Source organism: Megalopta genalis, chromosome 7, assembly GCF_051020955.1.
Source record: "Megalopta genalis isolate 19385.01 chromosome 7, iyMegGena1_principal, whole genome shotgun sequence".
Taxonomy (NCBI): Eukaryota; Metazoa; Arthropoda; class Insecta; order Hymenoptera; family Halictidae; genus Megalopta; species Megalopta genalis.
The window spans coordinates 2,509,347-2,524,671 of record NC_135019.1 but is presented as its reverse complement, the minus strand read 5'-3'; the positions used below and the strand labels follow the sequence as shown (position 1 = coordinate 2,524,671).

The 15,325-nt window shown below is 37.5% G+C and overlaps 1 protein-coding gene across 1 annotated transcript in view; it reads right to left on the bottom strand.

The window, feature by feature from the left end:
* LOC117218625 (Kv channel-interacting protein 4) overlaps positions 1 to 15,325 on the bottom strand; it is an 81,377-nt gene that overhangs the window by 42,874 nt on the left and 23,178 nt on the right. Inside the window, 1 exon segment of the mRNA XM_033467163.2 lies at positions 13,159 to 13,347. Coding sequence (XP_033323054.1) covers positions 13,159 to 13,347 — 189 coding nt within the window.

Sequence of the window (15,325 nt, the reverse complement as noted above, 5' to 3'; positions counted from 1 at the left end):
CGCGAGAATCGAGAGACGACGAGTATACTCGTCGAACACAGAGTAAGCGTCGCTGTTAAAATATTGGATCGACTTTTTACCAGTTTCCAACATTTATATTTGTTACAATATATTGGACCGAATTAAACAGTACAGTAAATTCTCCCTAATTCGCGCTCAGCTTGTGCACAAAAATGGACCATTCGGGACAAGAAATGGACGGTAGAATGAATAACTATAAAAACGAGCCGCGAGGCTGGAATAATCGTATCTCCTCTTTCCAAATTGTCCATTTTCGTGCGCAATCTGAGCGCGGATTAGGGAGAATTTACTGTGTTGACTTCAAAATATTCTAAACATATTGAAATTTGAGAACATATTTTTGTTTTCACTGAAATTACAATTTCAATAGCCAATGGTTGCTGTGTTTTACGCACGACGAGTATACTCGTCGTGACACAAAATACAGTACTGTCTCCCTAACTGACGCTTAGATTGTGCAGAAAAATGGACAATTTGGGAACAAGAGATACGATTATTCCGACTTTGTACTATGTTTTTATAATCGTTGACAATCGGGTCGAATTAATTACAATAATATATAAATATAATAATAATAAATAAATATAATAAAAAAATAATTAATTATCAAAAACGGGTCGAATTAAACGGTACAGTAAATTCTCCCTAATTCGCACTGTACTTGTGCACAAAAATGGACCATTCCGGACAAAATATGGACAGTAGAATGAATAACTATAAAAACTTACTGTATATTCATCGGTCACGATAAATAGACACCCTATATGTATGTATACATGTATGTACGTATGTACGTACGCGTACGTATAACGAAGATCTTGCATCGGTATTTAGCCGTTTAAATTCGCAACCGGCAAAATTGCTTGTAGACTTAGAGTTGGCGACGCTGTGCAAATTTCTACATCATAGTTTACCTCCGCTGTTCAAACAAACGATATTAAACTGGCAGCAGATATTGAAGTCGCGTTCTGGAACATATTGCGTGCCTCAATTTGACCGAGTTGCGTCTCGAATAAAAACGAAAGGCAAGGCTCGGGGCTCTAATCAAACGTATTAACCGAAATACGGTGCACACGGAGCTGTGTGCGAGTATTTTATGCATACAGTCGACTCGGAAAGTACGTTAACACATGTTAATACAAAAATAATTGTTGTCTGGGGAAGAACGTTTCGAATTCATTTCGTGCAAACACGTGTACAGTCGCCACGGAAAGTACGATAACGACTTTTCGAACGGAATAACTTTTTTAAAATTTGTTAAAAAAAGACTTGGATATTTTTGAGATGCCGGAGTGACTAGTTTTTTTTTCTATGAAACGAGTGTACGAAAAGTTTTTTAGATTGCAAGTGATTGGAATGATGAAAAATTAAAAACGATGTTTTTTCGACTTTTTTATCTGAGTCCATGAAGAAAATGAAAAAAAATGCATTTTGTAGACCACGGTAATTTATATCATCATGGTCGCAGATAAGAATGTTGAAAAAACCTCATTTTAAAATTTGTTTATCATTCCAATCAGTTGCAATCTAAAAAACTTCTTGTATACTCGTTTCATAGAAAAAAGAACTAGTCGATCTAACATCTTAAAAATATTCAAGTTTTTTGAACCAATTCAAAAAATTTTATTCCGTTTGAAAAGGCGTTAACGTACTTTCCGACGCGACTGTACGTATGTACGTTCGGACAAAATGAATTCGAAACGTTCTTCGCCAGATAACAATTATTTTTATATTAACTGAAGATACAATCTTCATGTTGATTTACTCTGTATTTATGCGAAATGTTTTCAATACGGATACAGTCATTTGAAACGTTCTTCGCCAAATAACAATTAATTGTATATTACCTAAATATATGTATAGTCTTGATATTTATATATCATTTTGTATTTATATATCATTTCTATATATATATTATTTTTTATATATCATTTTCAATCAATTTTCAGTGAAGAATTTAATTGAGAGATACAATCGTTTTCCTGTTGCAAATACAAATCATAAAATAAATTTCGAACGTTCTTCGCGACGGATAAGAATTATTTCTGCATGAAACGACCATATAATTTCTATTGTGATGAGCTTTTTATTTATCATTAAGCAAGATAATTTGAATTTTAGCAGATATTCAGCGTGGAATTCGTGATCTTAATTTCCTCGGTGGGTATGTAGGTACGTCACATAGTTTATATCCATATTCATCCGTGCCCCCACGGGCATCATAATAATAAAATTACCCAGTGTGCAAATTAATTCAGCGCACATTCTGATTATCCAATTTACATTTTTATTCATCCATTTACGAAATCGGGAATCGGACTGAATTTACGACCGACGTTTATTATTTTCTGTTCTCTCTCCCTCCCCCCTCTCCCTCGCTCTCTCCCTTACTTTTCCTCATTCCCTTCCTCTCTTTCTCTCTCTCTCTCGCTCTCTCTTACTCTCGCTCTTTCTTGCTCTCTCTTACTGTCTGTCGCTCTCTCTCGCTCTCTCTCGCTTTCTCGCGCTCTCTCTCGCGCTCTCTCGCGCTCTCTCGCTCTCTCGCTCTCTCGCGCTCTCTCGCGCTCTCTCTCGCGCTATATCTCACTCTCTCTCGCGCTCTCTCTCGCGCTATATCTCACTCTCTCTCGCGCTCTCTCGCGCTATATCTCACTCTCTCTCGTGCTCTCTCTCGCTGTCCCTCACTCTCTCTCGCACTCTCTCGCGCTATCTCTCGCTATCTCTCACTCTCTCCTGCGCTCTCTCTTGCTCTCTCTTACTCTCTCTCGCTCTCTCTTTTTGTCTTTCTCTCTCTCTCGCTCTCTCTTTTTGCCTTTCTCTCTCTCTCCGTCTCTCTCTTTCTCTCTCCCTCCGTCTCTCTCTTTCTCTCTCTCCTCTCTCTTTCTCCGTCTCTCACGCTTCCCCCTCTCTCTCCCTATCTCTCAAAGTTTCCTTGATTTTACAACAATATCGACTGCAATATATTTCAGTCTAAACAAAATCCGAACACGTCGGCAGTAAAAATGATCGATTCGCCATGGAACGGCTTTGTTCTGAGATTAATTAAAATGGATGGCTCCCGCGGCTCACACGAAAATACGAACAAGTCGCGTATAAATCATTTTATTTCTCCGCGGCACCGAACGTCTTTTAAGTTACACATCTGTGTATCCATATCTCGTAAGTATTATTTCGCTTGTCTTGTCACAATGGAGTACAAACGCCGTTATCGTTCGCGCCACTCCTCCGCAGTCAAGGAGTTTATTTACAGTGATTTATCGTGTCCTGTTTCTTCGGCGAGAACGGTTATCGTTGAAATCTCGTTTCAAGAGGATACAGATAGCGATTGCTTTCCGCAATTTCCAACGCTATATAGCATTTCTGCAACTCGGTGCGGGATAGTTTTAGAACCGAGTTACGTGCACGGAATTTTTCGACAACGTCCCTTCGTTACTGCTTTTTCGAAAAGTTCCGGGACTCGACATTGTTTCGATTTGCTGTTTTTCCGAACAAACAGTCCGCTAACAGTATGCTAACATTATTCCAGTTTGAAAATTAATATCTCAATATTTCGATCTTTTGCATCGAATCAAGATTAATTATTCTAGAATTTTGTAAAAAGTCTAAAATCTCGAAGCGATTAATTTATAACATTTTTTGTAAATTATATGAACACGTCTCTGTGCAATAAACGGCGCGCATAAGCGCAAAATACGAGTGTCAAAAATGTTCCTTTCCGCATCGAAAAAATTGATTAATAAATAAATATTCGTTACTGCTCTTTCGAAAAGTCGCGAGACTCGACATTGTTTCGATTTGCTGCTTTTCCGGACAAACAGTCCGCTAACAGTATGCTAACATTATTCCAGTTTGAAAATTAATATCTCAATATTTCGATCTTTTGATCGTTTTTAATGAACCAGCGAACATCGTTGTATGCTAACATTATTCCAGTTGAAAATTAATATCACGATATTTCGATCTTTTGCATCGAATCAAGATTAATTATTTTAGAATTTTGTACGAATCCAAAATCTCGAAGCGAATAATTTATAACACTTTTTGTAAGTTATATGAACACGTCTCTGTGCAATAAACAGCGCGCATAAGCGCAAAATACGAGTGTCAAAGATTTTCTTTTCCGCATCGAAAAGATTGATTAATAAATAAATATTTTCGATGCAGAAAAGAAAATATTTGACACTCGTATTTTGCGCTTATGCGCGTTGTTTATTGCACAGCGATGTGTTTAAGCGCAAAGTACGAGTGTCAAAAATGTTCCTTTCCGCATCGAAAAAATTGATTAATAAATAAATATTCGTTACTGCTCTTTCGAAAAGTCGCGGGACTCGACATTGTTTCGATTTGCTATTTTTCCGAACAAACAGTCCGTTTGTTTCTAATGAACCAGCGAACATCGTTGTATACTAATATTATTCCTGTTGAAAATTAATATCTCAATATTTCGTTTTTTGCATCGAATCAAGATTAACCCTTTACACTCGAGTAGCGACTCTGAGGCACCACCGAGATTGTTGTATCACGTTCCAAGATCATTTTTATATCATCAAAGTTCAAGATTTCTTGAAAATCATTGAAAGTGTAACTGTTTTATAGAGGCTCAGTTTCATATACATAAAACGCACTATGTTATATAAAATGGAAATACTGTAAGGCAGAAAAACTGTTTTAGATTCACAGTTGAAGTGGCTTCGAGTGCAAAGGGTTAATTATTCTAGAATTTTGTAAACAATCTAAAATTTCGATGCGGTTAATTTATAACACTTTTTGTAAATTATATGAACACATCGCTCTGCAATAAACGGCGCGCATAAGCGCAAAATACGAGTGTCAAAAATTGTCTTTCCCGCATCGAAAAAATTGATTAATAAATAAATATTCGTTACCGTGCGCGTTTTCGATGTCGACCCGCCGGTGGACACAGCGTATTCAAATTCTCTCTATCGACATTTAAAAAACTGCGATTTGCATCTAGATGGGATTCTTTTTGTTATTCATGCTGCGCTCGCAGAGAATGATTTGCTTTTAATTAGAATTTTTGTACAAATTTCGGCCGGCGGGAATGATATATCGCGAATCACTGGACACCGCTGACAAGAGATAAACGGGCGAAACACGCAGCTATTTGTCGCCGAACTCTTTTTTCCCACCCCGAGTTCCGTCGGTTCGCGCTCGTAAATTCTTGTTCGATCTTCCTCTTAGGTCGGACAGCGAACAAATCACGATATCGATGCAACATGTAGCCCCGCGACCATAAAATCGTCCGCGAAGAAGAATTGTGCCTGTCGGAGGGCTGTGATTGTCTTGCACGCTCCCGCGCTTGCACCGTCGTTTTAACTGCACACGTGTAAGCTCCCCGGTGAAACAATTGAAATTTCCGGACCGACACGCGATTAATAACGGAAGTGCATCGAGCAACAAATTAAAATAAGAACAGTCCCCGGAAACTGAGCGTTTTATTCGGATAGCGATCCGCTCGCGAATTCCGCCTGCGTTTCCTTCGAATTGGTAATCCGCGAGAACGGCAAGGCTGCATTTATTTAGAGAATTCGCCAGTTTTACGCTATGATGTGTTTTAATTGTTAAATAATATGTTTAAATTATAATACGTCTAAATAAAATAGTCTTTTTAATGCCAACGATTCTAAAGTAAAAAAATGTGAAACCGGTAAAAATGACAGGCACGGTACACTCTGTGTGTTAAAAATACAGTAAAATTAAGGTGAAAATTCTTCTCGGGATTTATTATTTAATTATTTTTCTTCGAATTGCAATTCTCCGACGCGTTTGCAACCTGCGCTCTCTTCGAATCGATTTTTATTTAAAACTCTCCGGGAGAAACGAAGAAGGATTAATGATCGTGTTCCGTGTTGCGTTGCTCGTTAACATCTTTTTTTTTCTATTAAATAACAATTTCGGGAGACGCTGTTAGTTTCGACAGACACGTAGATTTTTAACTGTTGATCGTCGACTTTTATTAGAAAACTGTCGATAAACGAAGCGTTTGGCACACCTGAGTCTCTTTTTGCACGATGAAAAACGCGTTGTAAAAAGTGCCTCAGGTGTTCTTAACACTTCGTCTATCGGCAATTTTCTATTAAATGTCGAAGATCGACGGTTGAAGCTATCTTTGAAAATCGTTGAAAAACGGACAGCGAAGAAGCAGCGGAATACGTGGTAAAAATTACGTGAAATTCAATGGAACTTGCTTCGTGAAGCCACGGAGAAGTAAATAAAACGTTTTTTGGATCAACTCCTGACAAAGACTACGCGCGGAAAATAAAGAATGATTAAAGCCACGTGTGCTCGGTGTTCTTTGCGAAGACAAAAGTGTCTTTATACGCGGCGAGGAAAGGGTTGTGAATCGTTTAGAATCGAGTGAAACGTGTTTGAACACCAGCGCAAAGCGAACTGGAGACTAGACTAAGCTTTTGAAAAAACCGCATGAAAGTTAGCCGCGTGAAAAGTGTATTGTGCCAGAGGAGGCTCCGGTGCCTGCATTTTTAGACACTGTTTCAATCCGTAGCGAAGTACAGTAATGTCTCCCTTACTGACGCTCAGATTGTCCACTAAAATGGACAATTTGGGAAGAGAAGCTTTGCGAATTTTAGCCTTGCGAATTTGAGCCTTGCGACCCGTTTTTATAGTTACCGATTGTCAACGATTATAAAAACATAGTACAAAGCCGGAATAATCGTTTCTCTTGTTCCCAAATTGTCCATTTTTCTGCACAATCTAAGCGTCGGTTAGGGAGACAGTACTGTATTTTGTGTCACGACGAGTATACTCGTCGTGCGTAAAACGCAGCAACCATTGGCTATTGAAATTGTAATTTCAGTGAAAACAAAAATATGTTCTCAAATTTCAATATGTTTAGAATATTTTGATGTCAACACAGTAAATTCTCTCTAATTCGCGTTCAGATTGCACACAAAAATGGACAATTTGGAAAGAGGAGATACGATTATTCCAGCCTCGCGGCTCGTTTTTCTAGTTATTCATTCTACCGTCCATTTCTTGACCCAAATGGTCCATTTTGGAGCACAAGTTGAGCGCGAATTAGGGAGGATTTACTGTACTGTTTAATTCGGTCCAATATATTGTAACAAATATAAATATTGGAAACTGGTAAAAAGTCGATCCAATATTTTAACAGCGACGCTTACTCTGTGTTCGACGAGTATACTCGTCGTCGCTCGATTCTCGCGACACATATAGGGTGCGCGCTCTGAAAAGGAGGCGCCACGGTGAACCGGTTAATCGGCGTTAAACATTTTTCTTATGCACTTTGTTCCGATGGGTCGCGCTCGTACCAGCCTCCGGAAGAGCGGAAATCGTTGGTTCAATGGCTGCCAATGTCGCGTAATGTTCTTTTTTTATTGTAAAATAATGCTTGGTCGCAGTTTTGGAAATCTGTTGCAGTTCCATGCAGTAATGGAACAACTTAAACAAACTGTAGACGATAGTTCTATGAAGCGGCTCGATTCGACAGAACTTGTACAATTGTCGATGATTCGGTAAATATAGAAATTAGTATGTTGGTAAATGTTAATATGCACTCTGCTTTGGGAGAGTTTTCTGATATTACTTGTCCACTGGACTGCAGGTTTCACGAAGTTCTGAGAAAAATTAGTACAGCAAATTCTCCTCAATTTCAGTTTGTAAACGAAACTAGACAATTTGGGAAAAGGAGATATTTTATAGTTGCCGATTGCCAACAATTGTAAAAACAAGGTGCAAGGTTCGAATGATCGTGTCTCCTCTTCCCGAATTGTCCATTTCTGTGCGCAATCCGAGCGTCAATTAGGGAGACATTACTGTATTCGCTGATGCAGGCGAGGTTGTCATTTCGAATGGGAAAGTTTCGAGCGTATAATGACCCGCCGACGCTGATAGACGATGATGGAACGATCGAAAAACCGTTCCACGTTTCGATATCGCGTTTTTTTCGGTTGCATCCCGGTTGCAACGCGAAGTCGATTGTTCGCCGCGTCGGTGGATCCGAAGGTAACGGTTTGCTAGGATTTGAAAGTGTAGAGAAATGTCCGCGCGGCTGACAAAAAACAAATACTCTCGAATGGAAGCGTCGTTATCGCTTACGCGATTGGATGAGAGGGGGACGCGTAAAAATGCAAGGCCATTTTGACGTGGCTGTTTGCTACCATGGTAACTATAAATATACCGCTCGAACGACGAACCGCGAAACTGTTTGCATTATACGATCGCGTGTGTTGCCGCTCCCTCTTGTATTTTTCTTTCCCAACACCAATACACGTTTTCCACGCGTATATCTTTTGTATTGCTTATATGCTTTTCGGTGGGACGCGGCCGACGAAGGAGATAGAATTTAAATGCGAATACGCACCACGAACAAACACGGAACTAGGGCGATCGGTTTCGATCGTTCTCTTGTTGAAATATATTCTTCACGATTTCCTTTCACGCGTTGAATACCAACACGGTCAAATACCAGCGACAATAACTTTTTACTAGCTTCCAAAATTGAGATTTTTTGAAATATATTGGACCGAATTAGATAGTTAGCTGCTGTTAGACGAGTATACTCGTCAGTATAGTAGCTGTTTGACGAGTATTCTCGTCGTGGAGAAGTGACTGTATTTTGTGTCATGACGAGTACAGTCGTCGTGGAGAAGTGAGGGTACTTTCTGTAATGACGAATATACTCGTCATGGAGAAGTGGCAGTACTTTTTGTCACGAAGAATTTTGTGTCATGACGAGTATGCTCGTTGTAGAGAATTGACAATATTTTGTGTCAGGATGAGTATAGTCGTCATGGAAAAGTAGCAGTATTTTGTGTCATGACGATTATACTCGTCACAGAGAAGTGACAATATTTTGTGTCACGACGAGTATACTCGTCACGGAGAAGTGACAGTATTTTATGTCACGACGAGTATGCTCGTCATAGAGAAGTGACAATATTTTATATCACGACGCATATACTCGTCGTGCGTAAAAAGTAGTGTCGAACTCATTTTAAAACTTGAAGCCTTTACTTTTAAAATTAATCGTTCATTCTTTCTTGATTTTCTCTTACACGATACAATCGAGAGAAAACTGAAGACACAGTGTCATTCGAAAAAGCTACAAATTGAAACATCTCCAAACACATCGAGGAATTTTTTTCAGGAACGAATCTACCATAAATTTGAAGATTAGAACTTCCTCTTTGCAATGAATCCTCGGAACTTGTCATGCGAATTTTTCTAGTCTTTTTGTATAACAAATTATAGACCCTAGGTAATTTTCATCTGACTCATTAGTTTATTCCAAAGCGGCCGTATTAGCAATAAGTCTAACCTAAAAAATAAGAGAAAAGATACATAAAAGAACATGTGATTTCCGAATGTGACAATGTTATCCCTGCGCTTTCCCCTTTGTTTATACCGAATGTAGATATCGTGGGAAAAAGTGATTTGAAATTCCAATCGTTGTCCCTCTATTTTCTATGAAGTTACTATACGTGGAAAAATTGAACGGCTTCGAGTGGCGAGAATGCAATTTTAAGAATTTTTTTTTTCAACGCAACAAGTGAAAGGATCGTTCTGAAAAAATACCGGAATATTTTCCAACCTTTTACTTGAATAGGGAGGAAAAAAAATGTATTTTCCGCTAAAAAAATTGACGAATCGGAGAGCCAGCGACATTTTCGAATTCGCGTCGACCGGTACGTAGTTTAAAAAATTCAGCGAACGTAAGGCGAGAACGTCGGGGTTTCGAGGAAATCGAGTTTCCAAGATAATAATTACAGTAATGTTTCCCTTACTGACGCTCAGATTGGCCACAAAAATGGATAATTTTGGAAGAGGAGATACGATTATTCGAGCCTTGCTGCACGTTTTTATAATCGTTGACAATTCGTAACTATAAAAAAGCTCGAATAATTCTCAAATTCTCCATTTTTCTGCACAATCCGAGCGTTAATTACGGAGAATTTATTGCAGTCCGGAGACGATAGTAACGCCGACTTTCAAATGTAACCATGCGATGGCTATTGATTTACAACCGAACTTTTTACACACAAAAATGCTATCTCCTAAAAAATCTCCTCTCCCTAAATTGTCCAGTTTCGTGGACAATCTGAACGTCAATTAGAGAGACATTACTGTACAGTAATGTCTCCCTTACTGACGCTCAGATTTACAACTGAACTCTTTACACAAAAAAATGCTATCTCCTAAAAAATCTCCTCCCCCTAAATTGTCCAGTTTCGTGGACAATCTGAACGTCAATTAGAGAGACATTACTGTACAGTAATGTCTCCCTTACTGACGCTCAAATTTACAACTGAACTCCTTACACAAAGATATGCTATCTCCTAAAAAATCTCCTCTCCCTAAATTGTCCAGTTTCGTGGACAATCTGAGCGTCAATTAGAGAGACATTACTGTACAGTAATGTCTCCCTTACTGACGCTCAGATTTACAACTGAACTCTTTACACAAAAAAATGCTATCTCCTAAAAAAATCTCCTCTTCCTAAATTGTCCAGTTTCGTGGACAATCTGAGCGTCAATTAGAGAGACATTACTGTAATCCGCGTTAACGTAGTCCCTGCGAAGCAATCGCAGACGCGTAACCAGGAATGCACAGCCGAGCGCAGTTTATCCACGGATAAATTCTGTTGTTTACTGTTTTTTAGTGGCCCGTTATGCGCGAAAGTGCGATATTTGAAATTCAAGTGCGCGCCGTGCAATGGAGAAAAGAAAGTTGCACGCACGCAGTCAGTTCCATGTCGCAGGACTTTTGCGGGGGATTCGTCTTCGGGGAACCATCCTTCTGAAATTGAGATTCTCCTGGAGGCGAAGCCCGGCGATTCGCTCGGGAGCGAATCGCGAATTACGCGATCCAATTAACACGTTGACTTTCGCGTCGGCCGTATCCCGCAAACGAATGTTCTTCACCTGTCCCATTCTTCGGACGAGATATGTATCTCGCGAATCGATGTCGTTCATTTGCTCGCCGAATAGTATCTCGTCCACGCGAAAAGGTTAATGAATCGCTGATCCGCTAATTAGCCGCCGCGCTGTGCGCGCGTCAATAGAATCATGCAACGTACAAAATTCAGCCGTTTTGTTATCCCAGCAACATAAGATTTTCAATGGTAAATAGACCGCGGACCTTCGAACATTTGTAGATCGTCTTTGTGCAAAATATTCGTTCAATGATAATAATAATAATAATAATAATAATAATAATAATAATAATAATAATAGCAGTAATAATAATAATAGTAATAGTAATAGTAATAGTAATAGTAATAGTAATAGTAATAGTAATAGTAATAGTAATAGTAATAGTAATAGTAATAGTAATAGTAATAGTAATAGTAATAGTAATAGTAATAGTAATAGTAATAGTAATAGTAATAGTAATAGTAATAGTAATAGTAATAGTAATAGTAATAGTAATAGTAATAGTAATAGTAATAGTAATAGTAATAGTAATAGTAATAGTAATAGTAATAGTAATAGTAATAGTAATAGTAATAGTAATAGTAATAGTAATAGTAATAGTAATAGTAATAGTAATAGTAATAATAGTAATAGTAATAATAACAGTAATAATAATAATAATAGTAACAATAATAGTAATAATAATAACAATAATAATGATAGTGATAATAATAATAATAATAGTAATAATAGTAATAATAATAATAATAACAACATATGAATAATAATATATTATCATAATGAATAATATTCGCAAATTTAATATTCAGTTAATATTTTTCTCAGTTCTTTGTCGGAAAGCTTTATTAAAATTCCAGAAAATTGCGTACATTTTATTTAAATTAATTTATTATTTTGAACGTAATACAGAGAAAACCGTTTTATATTGTACGAAATTTCTCTAAATCGTTTTGAAACGAAGAAGGAAAGGTAGCTTTTTTATCGTGGCAAATTGCCTGATATTTTAGTCGAATGAATTTATTTGTACTGGACCAGGAGAAATGATTCTACTTATGGTCTGTGACTTCTTCTCGCCTAACTGGCCTACATCTATCTTCAAAATTATTCTTGCTACAACCATTCCCACGGAAGACCCTGGTAAATCTACCTATTCCAGCAAACGAAACATATTCCGTAGAAGCAGACGGTGGCGATGTAATGTCATATACATATATGTGGCGCTTTTATTAAAAGCGAAATGACGTAGATCAACATTTATTTAAATAGAGAGCATAATATCATTTCAACGGATAATCGAATAACGAAACGATCTAGAGAATAATCATTTCCATGTGTGAAAAAGTTATCGTGAAAAATAACGTTTTAATTTTCGAAATGCATTATCTGAATAATGTCCAAGCCTTGCACGAAACATCTGGTATAATAATTCATTATTACACTAATTATTATAAAACTGTGTACGTTTCATTTAGTTAAAAATTAGTTCATTTAGTTCAAAAAAGTTCAATTACTTCACTTAGTTCAGAAAAGTTCTATTAGTTCATTTAGGTAAAAAAAGTTCAATTACTTCATTTAGTTCAAAAAAGTTCAATTACTTCATTTAGTTCAAAAAAGAGTTCAATTAGTTCATTCAGGTCAAAAATGTTTTCACGACGAAGTTTTAGACAATTTTTTTTCATTCCAAGCATACATTATAATAAAAATCGTACGAAGTTTAAGTAAATTTAATCTAGTCATTATAACAGAGTCATTATAACGATACATTAATCTAATGCTCGGTACTCCCAGCATTAAAGCAACAGATAAATAAACATTCAACAGCGTCGACATCTTAGCCGGAAAAAATGTTTAAAGCGGTAATAAAAATTCTGAGCAACTCATCTTTCGCTATGGAAACATCTGAATTTTCCTGAAAAGATCCGCGCGGTCTATCGATTACGCATTAACCTCGTTTTATTTATCTTACTATTTCCGGTACAGTATCGCTGATAAAAGCCGCGGCAATTAGGCGAGCACAATGCGGGGGTCCAAATTACAGTTGATTGGAAAACTTGGCACAAGATATTTCAATTAACGCGATCCATCAAGTCCGCCGCGCGCGCGCGAGCGCCGTCCGGCTGTTTCGCGGACTCCCATGGGCGCGACATTAATTAAAACTGCGGCAACAAGCTTCAAATATTATATTAGATATCGTACTTACCACCTTGCGGAAAGAACTGCGAGTAGATACACTTGAAAGTTTCCTCTCTCACCACTCCCGTGGGACATTCTGCCTTGAAGCCGCGATATATTCTTTTCAGCTCGGCCTCGGTGAATCTCGTAGCTCTACAAAGGCTTGCCAAGGAATCCGGTCGGTACCGTGGCGTTTGCTCCTCCTCGTACTCCGAATCTGCCAATTTCAAATCGACGATTTTCCTTTTAATCCCAGCGACTCGACCTTTTTTTTAAAATAACCTTCGAGCACGGTGCAGAGAAGAAGAACATTTATTACATGCGACGAGAAACATTCACAGGCAGAATTAATCGGGACGCATGCAGAGAGTTGTCACGACCTAAAATTCAGTTTCTATCGTAAACTGATTTGTTTACCATTTCTTTTGATTACATTGTTTTATTAATTATTTTGTAGCATTGCTGAAGCGCTGTCTCTTTGCGTTTTGCGATTTTTGGTTGGACGAATGAAATGGAGGTTTACATTATTCGATGGACACTTCTGTACATCTCCAAGAATAGGGATAATATAGACATTTGTTTATAGAATTAATTCAGCAAATGGATTTTATAGTATAGAAGGATTTAGGTTAAAATTGATTCGAATTTCTTGTTTATAGATATCTTCAAGAATAGGGACAATATAAGAATTTGTTTCTAGAATCAATTCAGCCAATGGATTTTAGAGTATAAAAGGATTTAGATTAAGAAATTGATTTGAATTTCTCGTTTACGAATATATCTCCAAGAATAGGGATAATATAGACATTTGTTTATAGAATTAATTCAGCAAATGGATTTTATAGTATAGAAGGATTTAGGTTAAAATTGACTCGAATTTCTCGTTTTCGAATATCTCCAAGAATAGGAACAACATAAAAATTTGTTTATACAACCAATTCAGCCAATGGATTGTATAGTATAAAAAAGGATTCAGGTTAAAATTGACTCGAATTTCTTGTTTACGAATATCTCTAAGAATAGGCACAATAGAAAAATTTGTTTACAGAACCAATTCAGCTAATGAATTTTATAGTATAGAAGGATTTAAATGAAAATTGATTCGAATTTCTTGTTTACGAAAATATCTCCAAGAATAGGAACAACATAAAAATTTGTTTATACAACCAATTCAGCCAATGGGTTGTATAGTATAAAAAAGGATTCAGGTTAAAATTGACGCGTTTTTCTTGTTCACGAATCATATGAAATTATTGCTAAGATGCTGCGCGTTCCAAGACGAGTAATTAACGCGACGTTCAAAAATAGACAGAGAAAGGATACGAATTTGTATCGAGAAATTGTTTATGCTGTTCGAAGCGTTCGCTTGAATCGATAGATATAGCAAGCTACTTAGAACGAGTGCAGAATTGAGTGACTTGTGTCGCCTCAAAAATGAATTTCTACTGCAAGCTTGCTTTTTATAATTTCTCCTAATTTTATATTCTGTTATTTATGTTATATTATTGCCTGAAAGCAATTTTCGTGTTGCAGCTCTAGCAAGTAGACAAGCTTAAACGAAGTTTAACACGTTTCTGGTTCAAAATGTACCAAAACCGCATAGTTATTCATGAAACCAATGGATCGTATAGACTCTATATTATAAATTATATAATTATATAAATCTCTCTTATATTACAAAATCTATATAAAAGGTTTCTGGTAGAAAAAAAAAGAAAAAAAAATATACGAATGTTATATCACCAAATAATTTTTAAATAATACAAAATAAAACAATTCCGCGGTTCCAACGCGAGAAGCAGACGATCTAAAAATAGACCGACTTTTTAGCGTAGTACGACTTTTTATCCGGGAACTGTACCGCGCATCTTGGAAGAGTACGCTCGAATCCACAGATTCGGCAAGTTTCTCGGAGCGAGGACGAAATTATGTCGCCGGGAACGGGTTTTGCGCGGGCCGCGTGCGATAACCAATGCAAAGATATATCTTGGTTTTCAGTTACGGAATTCCTGTATTGCTCGCACGAGTGGAATACGCGGTCCCGCGGTGCACGATGCGCCGCACATCATAAACTTGAGCTGTCTGAGCTTGACTCGCGGCTAAATTGGGCTTCTCCGGCTCCGCTTTCATTGTCAAGGAAATCAGGATGCTAAGCATGACCTGACTTACTGCCTGCTGCGTCGAATGCGAGCGAC